At 45.1% G+C, this 21962-nt stretch overlaps 1 protein-coding gene across 1 annotated transcript in view; it reads left to right on the top strand.

Annotated features, from left to right (window-relative positions):
* Positions 1-21738, top strand: part of LOC146780110 (mucin-3A-like) — a 132550-nt gene extending 110812 nt beyond the window's left edge. The window contains exon 6 of the mRNA XM_085637119.1: positions 21569-21738. Within this exon, the coding sequence (XP_085493245.1) occupies positions 21569-21738 (170 nt within the window). The remainder of the gene's footprint in view (positions 1-21568) is intronic.
* The last annotated feature ends 224 nt before the right edge of the window (positions 21739-21962 follow it).

The following is a 21962-nucleotide window of genomic DNA, read 5'->3' as shown; positions in this document are numbered from 1 at the left end:
TATTCCTCTACAAACTGAAGGATCCCCCTTACCCCTAGGTACAGGTACCCCCCAGATGGACTTTGTTGGGCACAGGGAAACCTGGGGTATAGTTGCCACAAACATTCCAATGCCCTCCACAATTCCAACCAGAGGGACTAAACCCCCAGCGGTAGGCAGCCAGAGGTTGACCCTTAGGGCCAGATATGACACAGTCATGGACAAACAGGCTTCCAAGGTGACCAGTGTTCTGAGGAGGTTGAGACCACCCCAAATAGGGCCTCACTTCCAGACTCAGACACCTCATCAGCCCGATTCTGTACCAAAAACCAACACAGGTAATTTCCCTAGACTTTGGAGAAACTCTAAAACCCCTTGGGGCAGGATTTCCCAAGTGGACCATGAGACAGGGAGCAACCATGCTAGTGCAGGTTCTTCCTTATATGGCCACTCAGGAAATAAAGGCTTATCTGGACAAGGTTAGCCTTATGTTCTTACGTTTGGGGGGGGGGGGGGGGGGGGTTATGTAGGAAGGTGGAATCTTACTAATGGTTGCCCCCAACTTTTTGCCTGGTATTTGAGTGGTTTTTGACTAGTCTGGCTGGGATCCTGCTATCCAGGACCCCAGCGTATCTGCTTTCTCCTTAAAACTGATGTGAGTACCCTAGGTACAAACCAATTGGATACTGAGGATAACCTGGCAGTCCCTTGTAGATGGTACCCTAGGTACCCAGGGCATGGGTCCCTCAGTAGGCCTACCAGGGGTGCAGCACTTATTGTGCCACCCTGGGACAGCCATACAAACTGACACCACCAGACCATTACTGTAGTCTGGGTAAGGTGGTGCTAGCACCCCTTACTGGGATATAGGTACGCTATATCCCACCCCATTACAACACATATACTCTCATAGGTCACCCCTATGGCAGGCCTTGGTAATCCTACAAGGCAGGGTGCTGAGGTATGTGTGAGGGGTACCCCTACCTGAGTAGGGCCCCTCTGCAACCTTCATAAAATCATTGCTGGGTTGTTTGTAGTGTAGCCATACCATATACTCTTAACCGCATTATAAGAATATCGCGATAGCGTGATAACTTGAGAATGGCTACACAGAACCATTTCGTGTTTGGTGTCAAACATGTAGGAATCATACCCCCAGTCCAGCCATGGGCATGAGGGCATGATTCCCCCCTGCTAGAGGGGCGATATGGGAAAAGCGGCAGAATTTAGACACCAATTTAAAAGTGCACACGTAGTACAAAATGGATGCTACCAGCCACCCACACGACTCTGGCTGCCTGTTGCTGGGGAAAATCCCAGCCTCGGCAGCTGGACAATAGGGCTCCTGTGACAGGGAGGTGCCAGCACCTCCCCAGACAGGATATGTAGATTGGAACTGGGTGGGTGCACCTTAGGATGCCTTTCAGAGTTGCACGTAGGCAGCTACAGCACCTACATTCTGCATACACCGCCTGGAACCAGTTCAGGGGCATCCTGCCCCTCGCCCAGGTGGGAAACACACAAAGGGGAGAGGGTGTAGCCACCCTTTCCCGCCTCACCTCTCAGAGGCCAGTGAGTGTGCACAGCAAACCTGAGCACAGTGGACCGCGTAGGTGCCGAGATCTCCAATACACCAGGACACCGGCCACCTCTTGCATAGCACACGACCCTGACCACTGGGGAAGTTGTGCTTTGGCTCGTTATCGAGTCAACCACTCTACAGCAATTGTGCCAAAGATCAGCGCCCTAGCCCCCTCCGGTGGCCCGTGGACTCCCTTTTAGGCACTCCAAATTGCCGCCTCCCGCGGTCCCTTGTCTCTCGACTTGCGGGCCCTAGCGGAGGTCAATCTCGACATTTAAGAGTTTCCCTGGTTGCTCCAGGCCTGCTCTACAGTCTCTCCAAAGGAGACCTCTCACAGACCGCGTGGGTCTGCACCATTAGCTGATTTGTTCATCTTGCGTGGGTTGTTGTTGCCAAGGCTTAGTGGATCCAATCCGGACACTAACACCACAGCGACCCTCATCAGACGTGTGACAGTTGCCCTCCAGAAGCTGGCCTTCCTTGAAGCCTCCCGGAGCCCGTAGCTGCAGATCCAAGCTACCCTTCTTTCCACTTGAAGCACCCAACATTGAAGGGCTCTTTCCTTTGAGCTCCCTGGTCACTGTGCCGTGACCCAGACTCTGTCCCCTCTGCTTTCAGGTTCTTCTCTACAAACTCTACAACTTCATTCTTCACGGCATCATCAACGCTTTTGGCTAGCAGCAGTTTTGTACATTTTCCCATCGAAAATCAGCCCGCGACCCGACATCGAAAACGACCTATGCCCCTGGCTTCCCTGGGGCCAGTAACAGTGATACTTCAGTACTCTCGTGGTAGTGGGCTCCTCAAAAGCTTAACTCTAAGTTTTTAACTTTGAACTCCTGCTAGAAGTGTCTTTAATCTGTTTAAATCAAACCGCGACATTCTCCATAGGATATAATAGAGATCCCGATAGCAGCTATTTCCACTGCACGCGCCTCCCGTGGGTCCCCTTCCTCATAACCTGGGGTGGATTCTAAAGGGGCCAGCGATCCTAAATGCCCTAGGCATTGTCTGTAGAATTGTCGTGGTTCTTATACCACTTTTTTAGTATATGGTTTGGTCCCCCCTGGGGCCCAATGTTAACAGTGCTATTTATTGTATCTATCAATGCTTGTTTGAATTGTAACTTTGCCTTAGCCTCATAAAGAGACTGTGGGATTCTGTCTAGAATAAATACATATATTTTATATATACCTGTGTGGACTACTCTTTCATTTGGTCATTCAAGAGGTTATCTATGGTAAAACAATAAGCTTAACACTCCTTCAAGACTTAGCCTGAAGGCTGCTCTCCACAGCTACCACTAGGATAGCTTTCTTTAAAGGTTGTCTTTTAAACCTATCACCATAAGAGTCGAATTGGACTGGTACAAGGTGGCCACTATAACTAGTGACCAGCATATGCCAGGCCAACCTCTCACATGGTATTTTTATTAATTATTTGATCTATATGTAACTTCATGTACTGCTGAAATACTACACTATAAATGCCTAGTGTTTAATGACTGTCCCCTTTTGACAACAATAAAAATAATTATTTTTTTAAAGTACTCGCGACTGGAGGTCTTTACTCTTTAGCTGGAGTGCAAGGCCCTCTTGTGGTTGCTTTTATGATTGTATTTTTTTAGCTGAAACATTTTAAAAGAAAGATGCAGAAGCTCTAAATCTTTCATTTAACATTTTTCAGAAAATGTCATGTTAAAACTATGTTAAAAGAAAGAATCACAGACCTTTTTATGAAAACTTTGTTTTAACATTTGTATCATAATCACTAGCATTAAAAATTGCATTGTGTGAATTACTGAATATACGTTAGATTAAAAATATTGGTGATTTTTGGAGAAAGATGATATATCTGCTTTACATATATTGATATGCTCACCCCTTGTGAAAGTCGATCGGCTCACTTTCTATATTTTGGTACTTTGACTTGTAAGGAATTGGGCTTTTGGTTGACTTGGGTATGAGCCCTGGTCAAGCAACAGCTACAATCCGTTGCAGTGTGAACCACAAGCAGTCACTAAATTAACCTGCGCTTGCTCCTGGGTAGCTTGGCACAAAAATCAGTCATGCTTAACTTATGTGTAAAGCAGTTATGCAGCACACAAACAGTAATGAATTGTAAACACAAGACAAGAAAAATCCCGAAGCAATTAAATAAAATAGAGTACATTTTAGTAAATTATTGGCACCAAAATGACAAACGTTCAATCCGTAGAAACAGAGTTATGATTTTTTAAAGTTTTAAGTGAAATATAGCACGTAAAAGATCAAAGCACTAACCGTGGACCGAGACCGGGTCAAAGTCAAAACATAAGGTTGACCGCAGTGCACGATTCGGATACAAGAAGTGGATTTGGCCCAGTCACAGCTTGCCTTTGGACATAGAAAAAGGTCTGAGAAGGTAAAGTACAGCGGGGCAAGGCTGCAGAAGTTGTCCAAGGAGGCAGTGCCATTGTCAGATGGCCTTGGGTTGAAGCTAGGGTGAAAATGTCTACATTCAGACTTAGTCACTGAAACGTATGTTGAAAAACTCCAGTGGGGCAAGGCAGAAGGCTGTAGAGAGTTCCAGGAGGTCGGATACCCCTTTCGCTAAAGAACATGGCGGAAGAAGCCGCAACGTCAATCTGACCGGCAATGAACCTCGGGTGGATATCCAAGCAGGTTGGTCCCTGTCCCCTCCTGATTCTAAATACAATTTTTGGCCACATTTTTTCCAAGCCCTCAGTTTTAGAGAATGGCCATGTAGGAAACTTTAGCACCAATACCAAGGGTCCAGGACTAGTAGGACACCACTTCGGGGTTCAGGACTCACTCAGGCTGGTCCAGGTGCGGGTTCAAGATCAAAGGAGCCTGTTATGTCCCTGTGGCTCTGAACAGGAGGCCATCAAACCAGCCCATACAGACACTTCTGGTAGTCCTAGGTGCAGGTGTAGATTCAGAGCTCAACAGCAGGACTGGCCTCCGAGGGTTCAAGGCAAGCTCTAGGCAGCAAAGCAGTCCTTCCAGGTACAGAAACAGTCTGACAGAATGCACAGCAGTTCGCAGCAGCAGGCAGTCCTCTGAGAGTCCTTCCACAGGTCCCATATTGAACTAAAGAGTGGGTCTGAATGTCCTATTTTTTACACTGGTGCCCTTCTTCTGGAAGGCGGGAGATGTCTTCTCTGAAGTGCTTGGAATTTCCTGATTCCAATGCCTGGGCTCCAAACTGGATGCGGTGACAATACAGTGTTGTTAGGCCTTTTGTGTGAAGGTTGAGCATAAGCTATTCAGGTGTAAGTGGGGCTGTGCTCAGCTCCACCCTGCAACCCTACCAATGGATGGCCCATTCAGGCACACCTAACCCCTCTATTGTGTGACTGGCTGGGATAAATTCACAAAGTCTAACTGTCAGCTACACCCAGTCATGTAACCAAAGACAGGCTGCAGGCATGAAGTTTAAGGGCAGAAAATAACTTTCTAAATGTGCTAAAAGAACAGATGATGGGCAGAATGTTGAATTAATCAAACATTCACCCCAGTCACAGATTTTGGTTAAATCCATTGTTTTTTTGAACACCACAGCATTCCAGTTTAGACCCAGCCATATGCAAATTAGTCTTGACCCTGTTCCAAATGGGAACAGTCCAGCCCGAACTGCCAGGCCTGGTCTTCCCTGGTCCAGAAACAAGAATCCTGGGACCGGTTTCGGGGTACCCCTCATCAGCCAAGCTAGCTTGAATCTCGTGGCGTAGCGAGCATGGGACCCATGTCTGGGCATACCCTTCCCACTTAGAGAAACAAATGCAAAAAGAAGAGATGATGGACGGAATGCTGAATTAATAAAACATTCACCCCCAGTCACAGATCTGGCTTAAATCCCTAGTGTTTGTGCACGCCACGCCATTCCAGTTTACACCCAGCCATATGCAAATCAGTCTTGACCCTGTTTCACATGGGAACAGTCTAGCTTCAACTGACAGGCGAGGTCTTCCCTGGACCAGAAACAAGTATCCTGGGAGCGGTTTCGGGGTACCCTCATCAGCCATGCTAGCTTGAATGTGGAGGAGTTTTCTAAAACTGGCATTTTCAAATTTGTAATGAAAAATCTGATTTTACCATTAAGGAGGGTTTATTATTACAATTCCATTAGTGCTAAACATGACATATCAATATCCTCTCAATTAGGAATTATAGCCTATAAAATGTAATAAGGAGTCCCTAATGTTATCCAGTGTGAGGGGTAGGCCTCAGAGTAGTGAATAAAGAATTAGGGAGCTTTTCACCATGAGGACATGTAAAACTCAAAAGTACATCTTCAACCTTTTAGTTACAAAGCATCATGTCCTATGGGCTACCTAGGGCCTACCTTAGGGGTCACTTATATGCTATAAAGGGGAAGTTTAAGGCTTGGCAAGGGGTTTTAAATGCCAAGTCAACATGGCAGTGTGACATTTCACTCAGGCTGCAATGGCAGGACTGGCACAAGTTTTAAAGTGCTACTTAGGTGGTTGCATAATAGGTGCTGCATGCCCACTGGTAACATTTAAATTACAGGCCTTGGGTATATAGTATACCAATCTACAAGGGACATATAAATAAATAAAATATGACATTTAGGTATATGGCATTCAAAACGTATTTAGAGTAGTGAGATTAAGCACTTTAGCAGTGATAACATGTACAGTGTCCTAAGGCCAACAAAAGCAAAATGCAGCAGAAATTGGAGGTAATTGGCAAAACGTTTGGGGGAAGACCAATTTAAGACTGACAGGTCTAATATGACTCGTTGACAAAGTTAGTAAATCTGTCTAAGTGTGACCAGAACTTACCTGACCAACTGCACACTGCACAAATCAGCAGGCTGTGCATGGCACGGGGTTGCTTTCCTGTGTCCAACTCCACACCACGCATGGGCAACGGTTGACTGTCTGCAGGAATTTGTACACAGGGCCGGGCCACAGGCCATTTGCAACATGTGGTTGCTTGCCAGAGAGGGGTTTGACACAGGACCTGGCCATGGACGCGCATGCCTGGGGGTTGGCTTTGTGCATGGTAATAAAATACTACTTTACGTTAAAAGAAAAACTAGAAATTCACAAAAAAAAGGTTACATTGATGTTTTAATTAGGAATTGTGATTATATCTTACTTTATGTTAAAAAAACCTTTGACAATCACTGAATAAAACTAAGTTTAAAGTAGTGTTAGAGATAGGTGATAATTATATTGATAACGTAACATTTTAAACTTTAAAAAACCACTTAAATTCACTAGTTATCATGCCACCACCATGCACTGCTAATTACTAAGGATGGGGGAATATTCCGTTCAACCCGCGGAATTGGCGGTATTTTGGCGACTCCTCATTAGTCTTGTAACATGGAGCTACGGACAAATTCTGACAATCATCGCGTGGCGGAATTTTTTCTTGTGTTCGGCTCTAGAACGGTAAGTTGGTGAGCTTGGGTGAGCGTTGGCATCCCTTAGCACAATTTCTGTCCACTCGAAAGATAGCCTGTAAGATGTTTCTAAGGCTGCTAGTCACGACGGTTCAGTCAGAAGTCTGCTGCTCGAATAGAAAATCTGCTCGAGCAGCAGCAAAATCAGCTTGAGTACTTGAAGGTCTTGTGTTAAAACAAATATGTAATGTAGCACCACCTTTTTTAAGTAGAAGAAAAAGGTACATATAATTGAGATATTAAAATTAACTCACCTGGTTAGTACACGTAGGGAAAGATTGTACAACCCCTTTCCCCCCGCCCTCTCCTCCTGTAAATCTCGCTTTGGGATGGTGTACAACTGATAGGCATATCTCACGGTTCATTCATCCATTCATTGAATACACTTTCTGCAAAAGCTGGGAAAATAATAATTAAAATCATCTGTTACTATGAATAGAACGTCAAGGAGCAATTCCCTCATGGATTTTATTAACCTAAGCAGTTCCATCAAAGTGCGATTTTTAGTTCTTTAAATGCCAAAATTGGTCTAGCAAGACCTATTCTAAACACTACATACACCCCACAACACACTGAACACCCCATAACACACATCTCACTATACACAACACACACCCAACAATATAGACATACGTATTTAAAGGAGCTTTTGGTTACCCTCTTCAGCCATTTATTGGTTTGGGTGAGACCCCTTCAAATATTGCCTGCTTGATCTGCCCATCACAATTTAATCAGTGCCTGCCATATTGAAGATGAACAAAGAACCAAGTAGTCCCTTCTCTGTCGCAGACATCGGAAAGGAGCCTTTGTCCCTGTTGGCAATCTCTTGGCCCCCAAACCAACCCTCCATCCCTGATCTTGCCTTTACTGTCAGCTTCAAACCAATTTTCACCACAGTGCTAGTTTAAACATTAAACACCTGATGAACTTTCTAATTTGACTGCTGTCGCCTACCCTGGAGCAGCTACTGGCTTTATTACTTCCAGGCAAGGCAACACAAATGTCTGAAAGCCATACTAGAATGGTCATTTCACAGTGCAGTCACCTCACCCATCTGCTGATCATAGCACAGGAAGCCTGAAACTTTAACTTGTGAAGCATGACACTTCTAGAACAATACAAAAGCAATAATAAAAATTAAAGCAACCTGCCTGTTTATGAATAATCATGTGCTTCAGTAAGAGTGACACAGAGAATGTCTTAGTGTGTGTATGCAGCACAGGTAGTCCACCTTCTTAAGAGCAACCATTTGAGGTTGATTTGCTGTATGTATGGCAGAAGCTAGGGAATGATTAGATCCATGTGGGGTCATGAATGGTTATATGGATAAGACAAAGGATGCAAATCTTAAGAGTGTTTTAATACGTGGAAAATAATGCTTGATTCAGATGTGCTTAAGTGAGCACAACTACTCTGCAGTTGGCATGACTAAAACTCCGCTAACTTGCATTTACAGGCATTCATATTTGCAGAGCAAAATGTATGTTTATTTTATGTCAACAAGCTTTTCCTCATTTATGTGTTTCTCTTTGTATGTTTTTTCTATTTCAGAAAATAAGCAAAATAAAGGCGTCAGCCACTGTCTTATGCATTTGGCAAAACATAACTATTAATTTGTGTTCCTCTTGAGGATGCCACGTCCAGGATGTTCCTGTCTTTGTGACTTTCTAGGTTCTTTATTCGAGCCCTTTCTATGAGTTATTAATTGCTTCAACTAGTTATTGTATTGTTGTGTTACATAAATGTCATGTAATTTTCTTCATTTGAGATATACACCTCATTCATTAACATGCAGCAAAGTAGGTGGTCCTAGATGTATTTTATGTGATGTGTGTTGTGTATTTGAATAGTGATTTGTATCCTTAATATGCATTTTTTTTATCCAGCTCTATTTCATTACTCATCACTGATTGTGTGATTGGTTTCTTTGACTAAAACCCTATAAAGGATGCTGTTTTTGTGAAATGTCAGGTTTCTAGCTTTCTTTGGAGGCAAACTCTATGTTGGTCCTCTTGCTGACCTATACTTAGTTATGGTTGTTTGCTTTCTTTACAGTTTGACCTTATGTTGGTTGTCTTGATTATTTGATTTTGACTTATTATGATTGTTGATTCTATAATAAACTAACTAAGGACTTTACACCTTCTGTAAAGATCTTAATTTTGAGTAGACGTTATGGCTTTGACTTTGAATCTTGTCTCATGAAGGTTTTGTTTGATGGCATTGGACTACGTCTAATGAAGACATAGACAGTCCAGATCCTGTGTGCCAACCCTTTTAAGCTGATACATTCCAAGATGAGGAATTTCTTGTTAATAATCCTTCTCTTCATCTCTTGCATGCACATCAGTACATGGACCAATAAAAACAAATTCCACCTTGTTGGAAGGGGGGGTCCTTATCGCTTCCGCCGGCACCAAATGCTGGAGGTGGGAGTCCCAGACCCCTCGCTTCAACGTTAGGCTAAGTAAGGACACCTTCTGAGATAGCCTTGCTCACCCCCTTAGTAGCTTGGCACGAATAGCCAGGCTTATCTCCAGGGCACGAGTGTACAGTATGTGCAACCATACTGTACACTCGTGCCCTGGAGATATCACCACAAATAGACTCCACACGAGTTTTGATAAAATGAGTATAATCTTTATATAAGAAATTATACGATACGACCACATGATACAAAATCAACATTTAAGAATGGGCAGAATTCTTTCCAGTGGGTTGGTAGGTTCTAATCCCAACTACCGCTTCTAACCAACAGTTCACTTCTAACCATTTCCCAAAAGAATCACACACATTGCAAAAGGAAACAAATACTGCAATGTGTAATCATATTCTCTTGTACTGTGCAACAGAGAAACAATGCCATACGTAGTGCCACAGTCATGTACTTTGCAGTTGAAGGAATAATGCAATGCATATCACCACCAGCATGCCCTATACCATGAAGAAACAAAGCAATGCGTCACTCTACAATCCTGTATGGTGCAATGAAGAAATAATACACTGCGTCACATTATAATCAGATACTGTACGCTGAAGAAATAATGCAATACGCCACGTTACACTCAGGTAATCTGCAAGGGAAAATAACGCAGTGCGTAGCACACCAAGCATGTAGTTCATCAGGCACAAATGAGGTCAGGCGTCATACGACAGTTCAATAGTTCATTAGCAGCAATAATGCAAAGTGTAATACAACAGTTTTAGATGCTCCATTAACAGTGCCCCCGTTATGGATCAAATGATGACACAAAAGTACTGCTTCCCACTCCGGCCCCAGTACTGCCCCTCCTTGGGTCAGCACGGGCCGAGATCTGAGCCGAAGCAATGGCTCGCGCAGCTGACAGAAGCGAGAGTCTGAGAGAGTGTCCCTCCGGGCCTGCACCCCACCCCATGTGGTGATCCACGTTACCTGGGGGGGCACGACCCCACTCTCCTCTCCAATGTCAGCGACTTGGGCTTTGATCCAGAACTCCATCACGGGGTCGACGGGCTCAGCCCGGCGGCTCAGCTCCTCCGGGACTGCCAGTCTGGGCGCTGCTGGTTTACTCCGAGGGCCCAATGTCTTGACCCTCCTTCCGGCAGACTCAGTCAACACCAAGATCCGCCCTCAGCACTGTGGAGACTTTACTTCAAATTTGGTGCACACCCTACCCAGGCACTCTTCACCAGCGCCTCGGGCCGCACCTCGACACGCACACCTTGCATCCGAGACTCGCCTCTTCTCTGGTGCTCATGACGACCTGGTGCTCTTCACCAACGCCTCTCTTGCACCTCGACACGCACCCTGCGTGTCTGAGTCTCTCCTCTTCTCCCGGTGCACACGATGTCCAGTTGCTCTTCACCAATGCCCTGGCTGCACCACGACACGCACTCTGCGCGTCTGAGACTCACTTCTTCTTTCAGAGCACACGATGTCCAGGCGCTCTTCACCAATGCCCTGACTGAACCATGACACACACTCGGCGCGTCCGAGACTTACTTCTTCTTTTGGTGCACACAATGCCCAGGCGCTCTTCACTAACGCCCTGGCTGCACCACGACACGCACTCTGCACGTCCGAGTCTCACTTCGTCTCCCCATGCACACCACAACCAGGGGCTCCTCACCAACACCCTGGCCTGCACCACAACACACACCCAGCACCTCCGAGACTCAACTTACTCCTGGGTGCCCACAATCACAAGGCACAACCTCTGAGGGTCTCAAGCTGCAAAAGCACGTGCACACCGCGTTGCTTGGGACTTCTCCGGAAACTTTTATGATCCTGTATTGCCGAACAGGGAACAAGCTCACCTCGGGCCCTTGGGGTTACAAGACACAGCACAAAGCACAGTATTCTTCAAGCAGGGGGACCCAGCCTCTCCAAGCACAGACCCAACAGCCTCTCGCTTAGTTAGAACAGCAAACTGCAGACCAGCCCCAGATCACGAAACAAGGATTGGTATTTCCACAGCAGTCTCTTCAGTTGCTCCTTCTTTAGCAGAGGTTCCTCTTGACCACAGAATGGGTCCAAGCCTTTTCAGTTTCAATCCATATCTGTTTCATTCCAACGTTCAGGGGCTTCAGCTCTCATAGTTGTACCCCTTAATGTCTTTGATGTTTGTTTGTGCTCAGGGGGCCCTGACCCCTCCCTTAATCAGTTCTGGGTCTCTCTCTCCCAGCGTCACCTCTCTCCCTTTGATACTGAGGGTCTGGATCCTTAATCACACAGAAGGAGATCGGTCAATTAGTTTATAGCACCAGCCCAGGTCTTTTCACCTCCCAGGCTTCTCCTCCCCCTACTCTCCAGAAGCAGGGCAGCCTGTTGCCATCTCAACCCCTCCCTGGGTCAAGATTTCTCCCAGCTCCTCTCACCTTTCAGTTCCAGACAGACAATCCACATTTCAGCAGAGACACACAGAAATGCCTAGAGCACAAAACTCAGCCGCTTTCTAAAAGAGTGGTTTCTGAACATACAGTGACAAAACCACCTTCGCAGAAAGATATGTTATGATACTGTGAGTTCATACATACTAAACTTCACCTCTCCATTATAAACTGACAGAAAACTAGGCCAACAAACACAACACCCTGCCTCCCCCATTCTGTCCTATGGGCAGGAAGGCCTTTCAGCAGTGAAAAATGAAATGGAGTGTTTTTCACTGTCAGAACATAGCACACACCTTAGTATATGTTCTGCCTTTTACTTACACTGCACCGTGCCCAGGGGCTACCTGGGACCTACCACAGGGGTGCCCAATGTGTATGTAAAACAGAAAGTCAGGCCTGACAAGTGGTTGCACTTGTCAGGACAACATGCTAACTTAGCACTCGGCGTGCAGGCCCTACACTGCAGGCCTGAGTTCCCTTCTCCGCGCACCTTTGCATTACTAGCCCTGGCACACACAGTGCACATCACTAGAGATTTTACTAGTAAGACAAACATACCAATCATGGCCAACCAATTACCATTACATTTTACATAGGGAACACTGGTACTTTGACACTGATCAGCAGTGGCAAAGTACCCCAAGCATCTAAATTGCAAAAGGAGGCAGAGGAAAAAAAATCAGGGGTAATCACACCAAGATATGCTGGGTCTAACACACCTCATCTGTAAAAAATCAGTGCTTAAATTGGGAAAAACTATTGTGGGTCATTTGTGTCTCATTGCATGTTTTCTTTCTTGCAAGAACACTCTTTGAGTTATTGAAACGTTTCACTTCTGCCATAAATTACAATCTGGAACCGGCGGCGGTGATCTTGTACTTGCCCATATGAAAACACCTGTAAAACTGAAACCCAAATATAACTCATTCACACTGTTAGAGGGAAAGTCTGTTGAACAAACACCAAGAAAACAAGTTGACAAAGCAATATGGTTCTTTTTTTAATTTATTTTTATATAAATTGTATACAGGTTCCGAAGAGAATGGAATCAGATGTACAAAGTGCAGATCCAAAACAGCAGTTTATATACTTTCAAACCGCAAAAGAAAAAGATTACAAGTTGAATACTTACGTCAGAAACGTACAAGATAAAATCAGCAGATACACCAAATTCTCAGAAACAAAAGGACATATATGTGGCGGCCACATTGCCCTCGCCTCGCATGATTAGCAGAAACCCCATCTGTAGGTTCTCTGTTCTCGAAACTTTAATAATATTAACAACATTAAAGATATATTTGTCTTTCTGCACAGTGAGTGATTATATCTTGCTCGATGTGGATTAGCCACACTTATCTGACATTTTGTATGTGGTTTCTTCAAGCAAGCCTAGCTGTTAAGTTTGAAGTATAGTTTTCAGTAAAAGAGGGCATGTACGTCACCATGTTCCTAGGTAGAATGTGCACTGGGGTTGGTCCATCCTGTGTACGTACTTTATCTTTGGGTGCACAATTACAAAAGAACCACGCCCTAGTGTGATTGGCACACTTCAGCCTGTCTTTCTAGTAGATGGAGATTGTGGTGACCTATGTCTGTAACCTCTGTGCTAATTACTGATGGTTTCCTGAGTCTGGAGAAAGATGTGATCTATGTTTGGTGCAGTAGCTCAACTTATTAACCGCAATATGTTCCTTGACCTTTAGCGTACAATATGACCTATTTATTTCTGCAATACTGTTTGGGGCAGATTTACAAGCCCCTTGCGCCACTTTTGCATCACTTTTAACATGGGAAAAGTGACGCAAAACTGGTGCATGGGGCTTGTAAATCTGCCCCTTTGTTTTTGTAGGGGCCTAAAACTAACGTGAAAGCTTTGTATGGAGGTCTCAGGCCTCAGATCTGTGCGGGTCGTAGTATAATGTATCCCATTTTTCCCTGCATCAACACTCACCAGAAATACACATGCCTGCTCACCATCTCTTACCTTGTGCACAGTACATGCCAGAAAGTACACAGTGCTACACACTCGAGAATTGAAGGTGGAGACAGTGAACAGAGTCCTCCAGAATTTAAAGGCATCCTGTATTTAAAGAAATGTGCTCCCCTCTAAAAACATATACACAGCAGGTGAATAGTAGACAGCTCCTCTTTTTGCTGTTTTTTTAAATCTAAAGTGTGACTCTCACTTTTTTTAAGTCTTTGTGAAAGGAGTTTAAAAATGCTGAAACTTGCAGTAGCTCTATGTGAGCTAAGTTAACGTACTCAACATATAGCTAGGCCAGGGGAGTACCTTTCAAAATCAGACCTTTGGCCCATGTCATGTCATACTTGATATGGTGAACAGTGGCTGGTGATTAGGGTTACCCTACTCTCAAATCCCTCACACTAGTTAAGTCTTCATTTTCACAGAGTAGCAGTCTAAGATTTAGAAGCGGCCCATCATTATACGTGCTGGGGCTCCGCTATCCTTTCTGAAAGCATGTAGAGTGTCTATCAGGCTTAGCAACGGTCAATTTGATGAATACTCATCATGTCAAGGTCAGTGTAGTGTTCGGTTTACACCGATAAAGCAACAAACGAAGGGCTTCACCACGATCTTGGCGGACAGGGTTACTCCTCACAAAAGTGACGATATCCAGTCCGACAAAGTGCAAGTTCCATAGGATATGGTAGAATTGTATTTTGGTGGACGGGATATCCATCACATTTGTGATGGAGTAATCCTGTCTGCCAAGATCGAAATCAGGCCCTCAGTCAATTTGAAGAAACAGCTTTAATTGAATCTAAAGAGAGCCCTTGTTGTTCATGTACATCCAGCAGCGACTCCCATCTCTCTACTAACTGTCTCTGTTCGAATTCCCATGAGCCTCAAAGCAAACTTGCATCAGAACTTTGGCACAAGACCATTCGCATTAAAAGGTAAGCGTACAGAGCTACATACACATTACATACAACAGGAATCCTGCTACTTTGCATGCATTAAAGCATTGGTACTGGCAGCCTGAGCCAAGGTATGCCAAGATGAAGGTCTCACAGCCTTGATGCAGTGACCTCAGCATCCTGGCAAAGCCCTATCAGGTCCTTCTCCTCATTACAAGATGGACCATCACAGATAGTCAGCTCAGGGTGTTGAAGTGTCCAGAGCTGATTGTCTATCAGTGACGCCTCACACAACCCACTCCCAACTGGTCCTAGAGCAGGGTGAGAATACCAAGACTCACAGATCTCAACCCACTGTGTGATGAGTTAGAGAAGGTCCACTTCTCATTGTGTGATTTATAGCAGGAGTAGGCAAAGAGAGGGGGTGTCAGGAGGATCTTCTTTTTTATTTCTTCCCGCCTGTGCCATCAGGCTTCTTCCTCCCACCATCTGTGCCTTCTCTGCAGCGACCCAGTAATTTATTTATTGAATGTTCGGGTGCGTGTATGTTTGTATGAATGTACGTGTATTTGTGTGTGTATGTTGTGAATGGGTGAGTGCAAGTGTGTGCTTGTATGTGCTTATGAATTGATGGGTGTGAGTATGTGTGTCCATGCATGTGCTTGTAGATGGATGGGTGAGAGTATGCATGTGCGTGTCTGCTTGTGAATAGATGAGTGTGAGTATGTGCATGCGTGTGTGCTTTTGAATGGATGGGTGTTAGTGAGCGTGCCTGTGGATGGGTAGAAGTGAGTGTACACATGTCTGACCTCCACACTACTCCTCTAAATTTCCATCCAAGACTTCTCAGACTACCAGCAACATTCACACCAGCAGTCACACAGTGCCTCAAGTACTCTCCTGTCAGACTCAAGGCACCTCTAATATTGACCTGACTAAAGCATATACTTGCAGCTAACGCCAGAGAAAATGTAGATCCACAGCGCTACGGTACATGGTAGAAAAATGCACAGTTTCTTATTTGATAAGAGGCGCTCGCTGATGACCTCATCAGCTTTGTTTGCGCTAGAACTACTCTGTTCGCGCAATGCTAAAGTGCTGTGCCAGAGTAAAGGCAAACGAGTCGTGCCTTGCAAGAGAACTGTATTCGAGACACACCCATTGTTACAAATGTCTACTCTTAACAACTACCTAAGAGTAAGCCATATCAATGTGTGATTATGTGGAAGGTACATGTGCTACGCGTGGAAATATCTCACTGTATTCTGCTTGCCAGTGGTTGCGTCTGGTTTTCAAATGATGCTAGCTTCCAAGCTAAGCCAGTCAGTGGCGGTTCCTCCGCTAGGGTGGAGGAGCGCCGCCCCACTGCTTTGAGCAGTGAAAAGGAAAGGCAATGTAAAATGATAATAACTTTTAGTTATTATCCTTTTATGTTTCCTTCCTTTGCAGGCGGGTGCACAGGGCTGCTCTGCTCACGGACCAGGGGCAGAGTGGTTTGCCCACTCAAGTTTGCACATTCGCTGTTCTCCATGCAGGCTCCATTACAGCCTGCACTTCCCATTCCCTGGTTGAGCATCCAACAGGACGCTCAAAACCAACTACCCACGACTCATGCCGGCCGCGACTGAAGCCAGGCCACACTACTTTCTTTAATTTGTACTTCCAATGACGTTTTCACAGTTCTCACTGTTTAGTGCCAACTTTGACCTATTTATTAGCTGTTTCTCTCTATGTGCTACAATGTTGTTTCGGCCCTGCTCTCGCGCCAACTCGCTGTGCAGAAATAGGTGCTTGACACCGCCAATTGCATTGCTCGGCATGGCGTAGCCCCCCTTTGGGTCGCACGGTAGCCCACTGTGGCATTCAATAAATGCGGGCCAGAGTGTGTAAAGGTAATACCTGCGTACTGTCACATTGTCTCTCATCGGCTCTGTCCCTTGCTTCTGCCACGCTCACCAGCTATTTCGGGGGTAACCAGAGTATATTTCTTCCCGCTTCCACCACACGTCACACCGACTGACTCCATTTTACTGATGATACAAGATCCCGTTGAAGAGAGTCAGTTTCTCCCCATGTCATTGAGATTTCTCCAGGGAATAGACTCGGGCTTTTTACCCCAAAAAGTAGCAGAAATGCAGTACAAGGGAAATAGTTTAGCGAAACAGTGGCGTGGGGCAATTAGCCCACCTATGAAAATGTACTTTCATTAATTGTGGTATATGAAAAAATTATCGCCATTTAAAAAAAAAAATGCTTTTACTTTTCTACAAAATGAAGCACACCAGAGCGAAAGAAAATCAAACAAGAGTTGTTTGTCGCTGTCACAACGAATCAAATGCAATGACAATGCCGCTGGCCACGTCCCACGCAGGGGGACATTAGCAGGTCAGCCTTCTAGTGGCCACCCGTCGGAGACTCCCCCCCTGGTTCCACCTCTCTCAGGACAGGATGCCGCGCCTCGGGAGGGGAGGCCCCAATCATTGGCCCTGCCGGGGTAGGCGGGTCACTGGGCTGGGCGGGCCTAGGCCTATTTATGCCTCCCGCCTCTGCAGATCGCCCTCTGCTTCCTGTTTCCCTCCTGGCCGCGCAAGTTATTGGGAACATTCTGAATGAGACGTATTGGTGTAGATACATGTTATTTGCTGATACAGTAAACTGGCTACTGTTACTCCCACTTTCATCGAACATAACGGCTTGCCAAAACAGCATGGTTTTCAGAGTCTGATGTAAGATATATAGGCTTTGGTGTCCAAACATCATGTTCACATTGGTCCCTGTGATGTATTTCTTATTGCAGCCCACACGCTGGTGGAACTACAATCCATGCAAGCAACCTATGGGGCAGTTTTGCACGCTTGAGTTGAGTTAATGGCTCTCTTAACTTGACGGATGTTTCATTCCGAAAGCCCTGCTGAACCAGAGGCCACCATCACTATTCACACTATTGTCCCCAAGCTTTCCTTCGATTCCTGGCTTCATGTTGAAAATGCATGGCTTTTTATTTCAAATGTACTCTTTTGCGGCCCACTCGCCATTTTACTAAGGAAGTAGGCCCAGGCTGATTGTGATTAAGTTAGTTACATGTGGTCAAAGATTGGTAAAAGGTTTGGATTTGGAATACCGATGTTATTATTGTGAGTTCCACGCTTGAGTCAAGAGGTGCTGCTGTCTTTCATCTTTGCCTTGCTATTCAAAAACAGCTGTTGTAATGTTTTCTTTCAAATCACAGTCATAGTGGCAGCTTAGTCTATACAGGAAAGTCAGCAGCTTAAGCTGTATTGAGACAAGTTGAGGGCCTGGGGGTTGTGGGTCATACAGAACATCTTGAAGGTATGTATTATTGTGAGTTCCACGCTTAAGTCAAGAGGCTGCTGCCTTTCATCTTTAGCATTGCTATTTGGAAACAGCTTGTAATGTTTTCTTCAACTCACAGTCATAGTGGCAGCTTAGTCTAGGCAGGAAAGTCATCACCCTGAGCTGTTTGAGACAAGCGGAAGGCCTGGGTTTGTGTGTCATACATAACATCGTTAAGATTATTCTCCCTGTTCCACAGGGAGGCAAGGTACAGCCCAGAGTGACATGGTCTACCAAGACCTAGCCTGGCTCGCCTCCTCTGCGACCTGTTGAAGTTCGTTTATTATTTATGACGGCGACAGATGCTGTCACGGTTGTTGGATAGGCACCAGGGCCAGATGACATTCAAGTGCATTGTGTTCTGGGAACCAAGGATAGGGTCCAATTTTGTAAGCACAAGGAGCGGTAAATATTTGGTGTCGCTCATAAGATGCCCTGTGTTGGGTGAATGATATGTGAGAGCTGTACTCCTGCGAAAAGGACATTGCCAAATAGGCAAGCCAATGGCACATCAAGGGGTCATGGTGCAAAATCTCGAAAGTCATTTTGTTAGGTAATCCAACAATACTGCTCTATTTTATACATTCTACGATATTAATGTGTTGACGTGAAATGTTCACCGTGGCCACGTCACGACCCCCAAGAGTAAAACTACATGTGGTTTCCTCAGGGATCCTTTACATGGACACACTTTGGTGGAACAAGGTTTATCACACCAGGTCAGAGATATGGGAACTCCCCACCTCTAGAGATTAGGTCCTGCACAGACCTCATGACCTCCCGCAAACTCCTAAAACATGGCTAGTTTGACAGGTATATGAGTAACATACCTCCCTATCAGGTTTCAGAGTAGCGCCAGGAAACCAATTTGGTACGGTGCCCTACAAATTTAGTATAACATAACACAACAAACGTTGGATTGGTTTTCATAATCTTTTAGGAGCAGAACATAATGTGTTTGTTGCACAAACTGAGAGATTCGAAAACAGAGCTGTGGAACCACACAGGATGTTTCACAAGGTGACAGTAAGCCATACTGTTGGAATAAACAATTAACGAAAAAAGAATTTACACAATTTTTAAATTAATTGAATGGAAGTCAACAAGTGTAACGATATTTTGGACAAATAGTTATGGTTAAAGGTGAGATAAGGTTACATCATTTCACAAAATCAATTCTAAAATTGCAGTGCAAGTTGTATCAATCAATAACATCAACTAACAACATTATATAACGATCAGTACACAAACGGGTAAAATTTTCAGTGCCTGTTAAAAAGACTTTGCACATATGTTCCCGATTGTTGTGGTTAGCATTAGGTTTTGAATTAGGGAAGGAGGTGCTGAGCCAATTCACGTATTAAAACTGATTGATTGCTATAAATATTGGTTCAAATTACATGCCGTCTTCAGGAATTAAGCTTTAATTTTAAGTAAATTAAAAAAGTAGGAATCAACCGAAATATTTAAATAATATTTATCTTAGTTGATTTATATGAACTATTGTAGAACAAGGCTGGAATAAGACTCCATCATCTATTTTAATGTAACTTAACTTGCAAGAATATGCAATAAAACTCGAAATATCTGGTTAGTTAAGATAGATCCCGAGAATGCCAGGTCATTTGGCAGTGGGGAGGCCAAAGCCAGGAGATGTTGCGGAGATATTGGTCATTTGAAGTAAACAATAGGATTATAATACAATGTGAATGGAAGCAAAAGTAGGGAGCGTTGGCCGAAAAGGTAAATACGGCAGAGCTAGCAGTTTTATCTATTTTATTGTGTGCTGTAGGAAGGTGAGATTGTCTCAACGAATCACTTGCCAAGAATGCTGTCACTAGCGAAGGGTGGCAGTAACCATTCAGAGACAGTGTCATGAAGCAGCCAGGGACAGCGAGCATATGTTGCCCGTGTGCGGGGTGAGAGTACAAAGACAGAGGCTGTTCCCCCCCTACTGTCGGATGTTCACAGCTTTATAAGCGCCCATCCCATCATTAAATACCCGTGATGTCAGCTTGTGTTGATAAACGTAGGGAAGGGAGTAACTCACACGTTACCTTCATCTTGCTTTATTGTGCTGTAGCTGTTGGAAACACACTTCTAAGCCACAAAGGACTCTAATTTGGCCCAATTGAAAAGCACAACAGGATGTCATGTCCATACCACAACCGCCAGTTTCAACGCCTTGTTGCCCATGCCATATTTTCCAGCCTGAGAAACAGAGTTAGGTGTTGCTCTTCTTCGCTCAGTCTTTCCTTGTAGCCCAGGGGCTTGAAACGTTCGAAAAGTTTGGTTCGTGAGCTGAAAAATATGTATCCTTCAGAAGCAAATTCTCATCTGTGGCAGGCAGCGTTGAATATTTAGCCCTGCCTAGAAATCATGCAAACCCCGAAGCAGCTGCATGGCGGGAACCATAAACACTATCAACACATCACATTTTTAGACAAAGTGGAACATGAAACCTTCTTCGTGCCAGGAAAGATACTCTGTTTTCCGTAAATACATCCACCTTCTCCTGCAGAAAACATAGTCTTCCATTGTTTATAAAATTATGTTCAAGGAACGAAGGGTATAGATGGATTGAAGAAACTATGGTTCAGTTCTGGCTCTACAATGCAGGTTTTAGATCGTCACACAATTACGTTAGGATGATCTGCAGTTGCATCGCAAAGTAGCTAGGAACATCAGTCACGTATAAACTGAACAGCAGTGGGGCCAAAAGACATCCTTGCGCCAATTCGCTTTTGGTGGAAACCCCCCTTTGTTAGTCGGCGCTGGTGTTCTGAGTAAAGTTGCAAATTACAGAACAGGATCCATAATTCAGCCCACTAAAAGCTAGCTCGCAGGGGAAGGGCACCTATAACAGCGAAGGGAGGAAGGGGGGGCTCTGGCAGCGACGGAAGCCTCCCCAGAGCTGTGGCGGAGTTACAGGGCAATCTGGAGGCAGAACGGTACAGTAAGGGTACCTCTGCGACAGTCGGTACAGTAAGGGTACCCCTGTCCGGCACAGTAAGGGTGCCCGAGCCAAGGTCCAGGAGCCAAAGGAGGTTCTGGGAAGACCGCGACGGCGCCCCGTTAGTCCTTCGGGCGGTTGGGGGGCCTGACCAACCGGCGGTGTGCCATAACACGCTCCACCCCCGTAAAAAGGGGGCGGGAGTATTAGACAGATCACGTGATCCAAAGGAGGATCTGAAAAGTATGTGCCGCGCTGCCGGGCATCGACCCACCGTGCGTTCTGGCTCGTAAGGCGGGCGGAGCAGCGAGGGGCTGCTTGCCCTGGATCGCCCGTAAGATAACCCACTCTATCGTCATACTTATGTTGTATGAAATAAACCTGCAGCAGTTCTTCACCCATAACGAATGTGTCAGTGTAATCCTTGGGTGACGTCTGTGCATGCGTGTTGAGTGGAGCGGATGACGGTGTGGTCACTATGATACTAAGAGTTATTTTTACTTTCACAGAGCTGTGCCAATGGAAGGCGCCAGCAAACTACTCCCAGTTCTTCTTCCCGTATTACTTTGATGGCTCCAGCTTCAGTTGTGTGACTCACTGCACCAAGGGTGTGCCAGATGCCATTAACTGCAACCATGGGAACTGCAGGCTCCTGAGAACAGGACCCCGATGCTTGTAAGTGCAAGAGATGAGATAATAGAGTGACTTGCGTGATTGCTGTATGTTTCACTGAGATAAGTTTCGACATAGATAGTGACACATAACGTGGTTTTATGTAGTGCTTCGTACCACACTTCTGCACTTTCTATTCACTGTAAATAACTGTTGTTATTGTTATCCAAAGTAATGGCACTCGATTGTATCGACCTCTGAGGGATGGAAGGCTGAGCAGGCCTTCTTACC

This window comes from Triturus cristatus, chromosome 12 (genome assembly GCF_964204655.1).
Source record: "Triturus cristatus chromosome 12, aTriCri1.1, whole genome shotgun sequence".
Lineage (NCBI taxonomy): Eukaryota > Metazoa > Chordata > Amphibia > Caudata > Salamandridae > Triturus > Triturus cristatus.
This window is presented reverse-complemented; position numbering and strand designations above follow the sequence as displayed.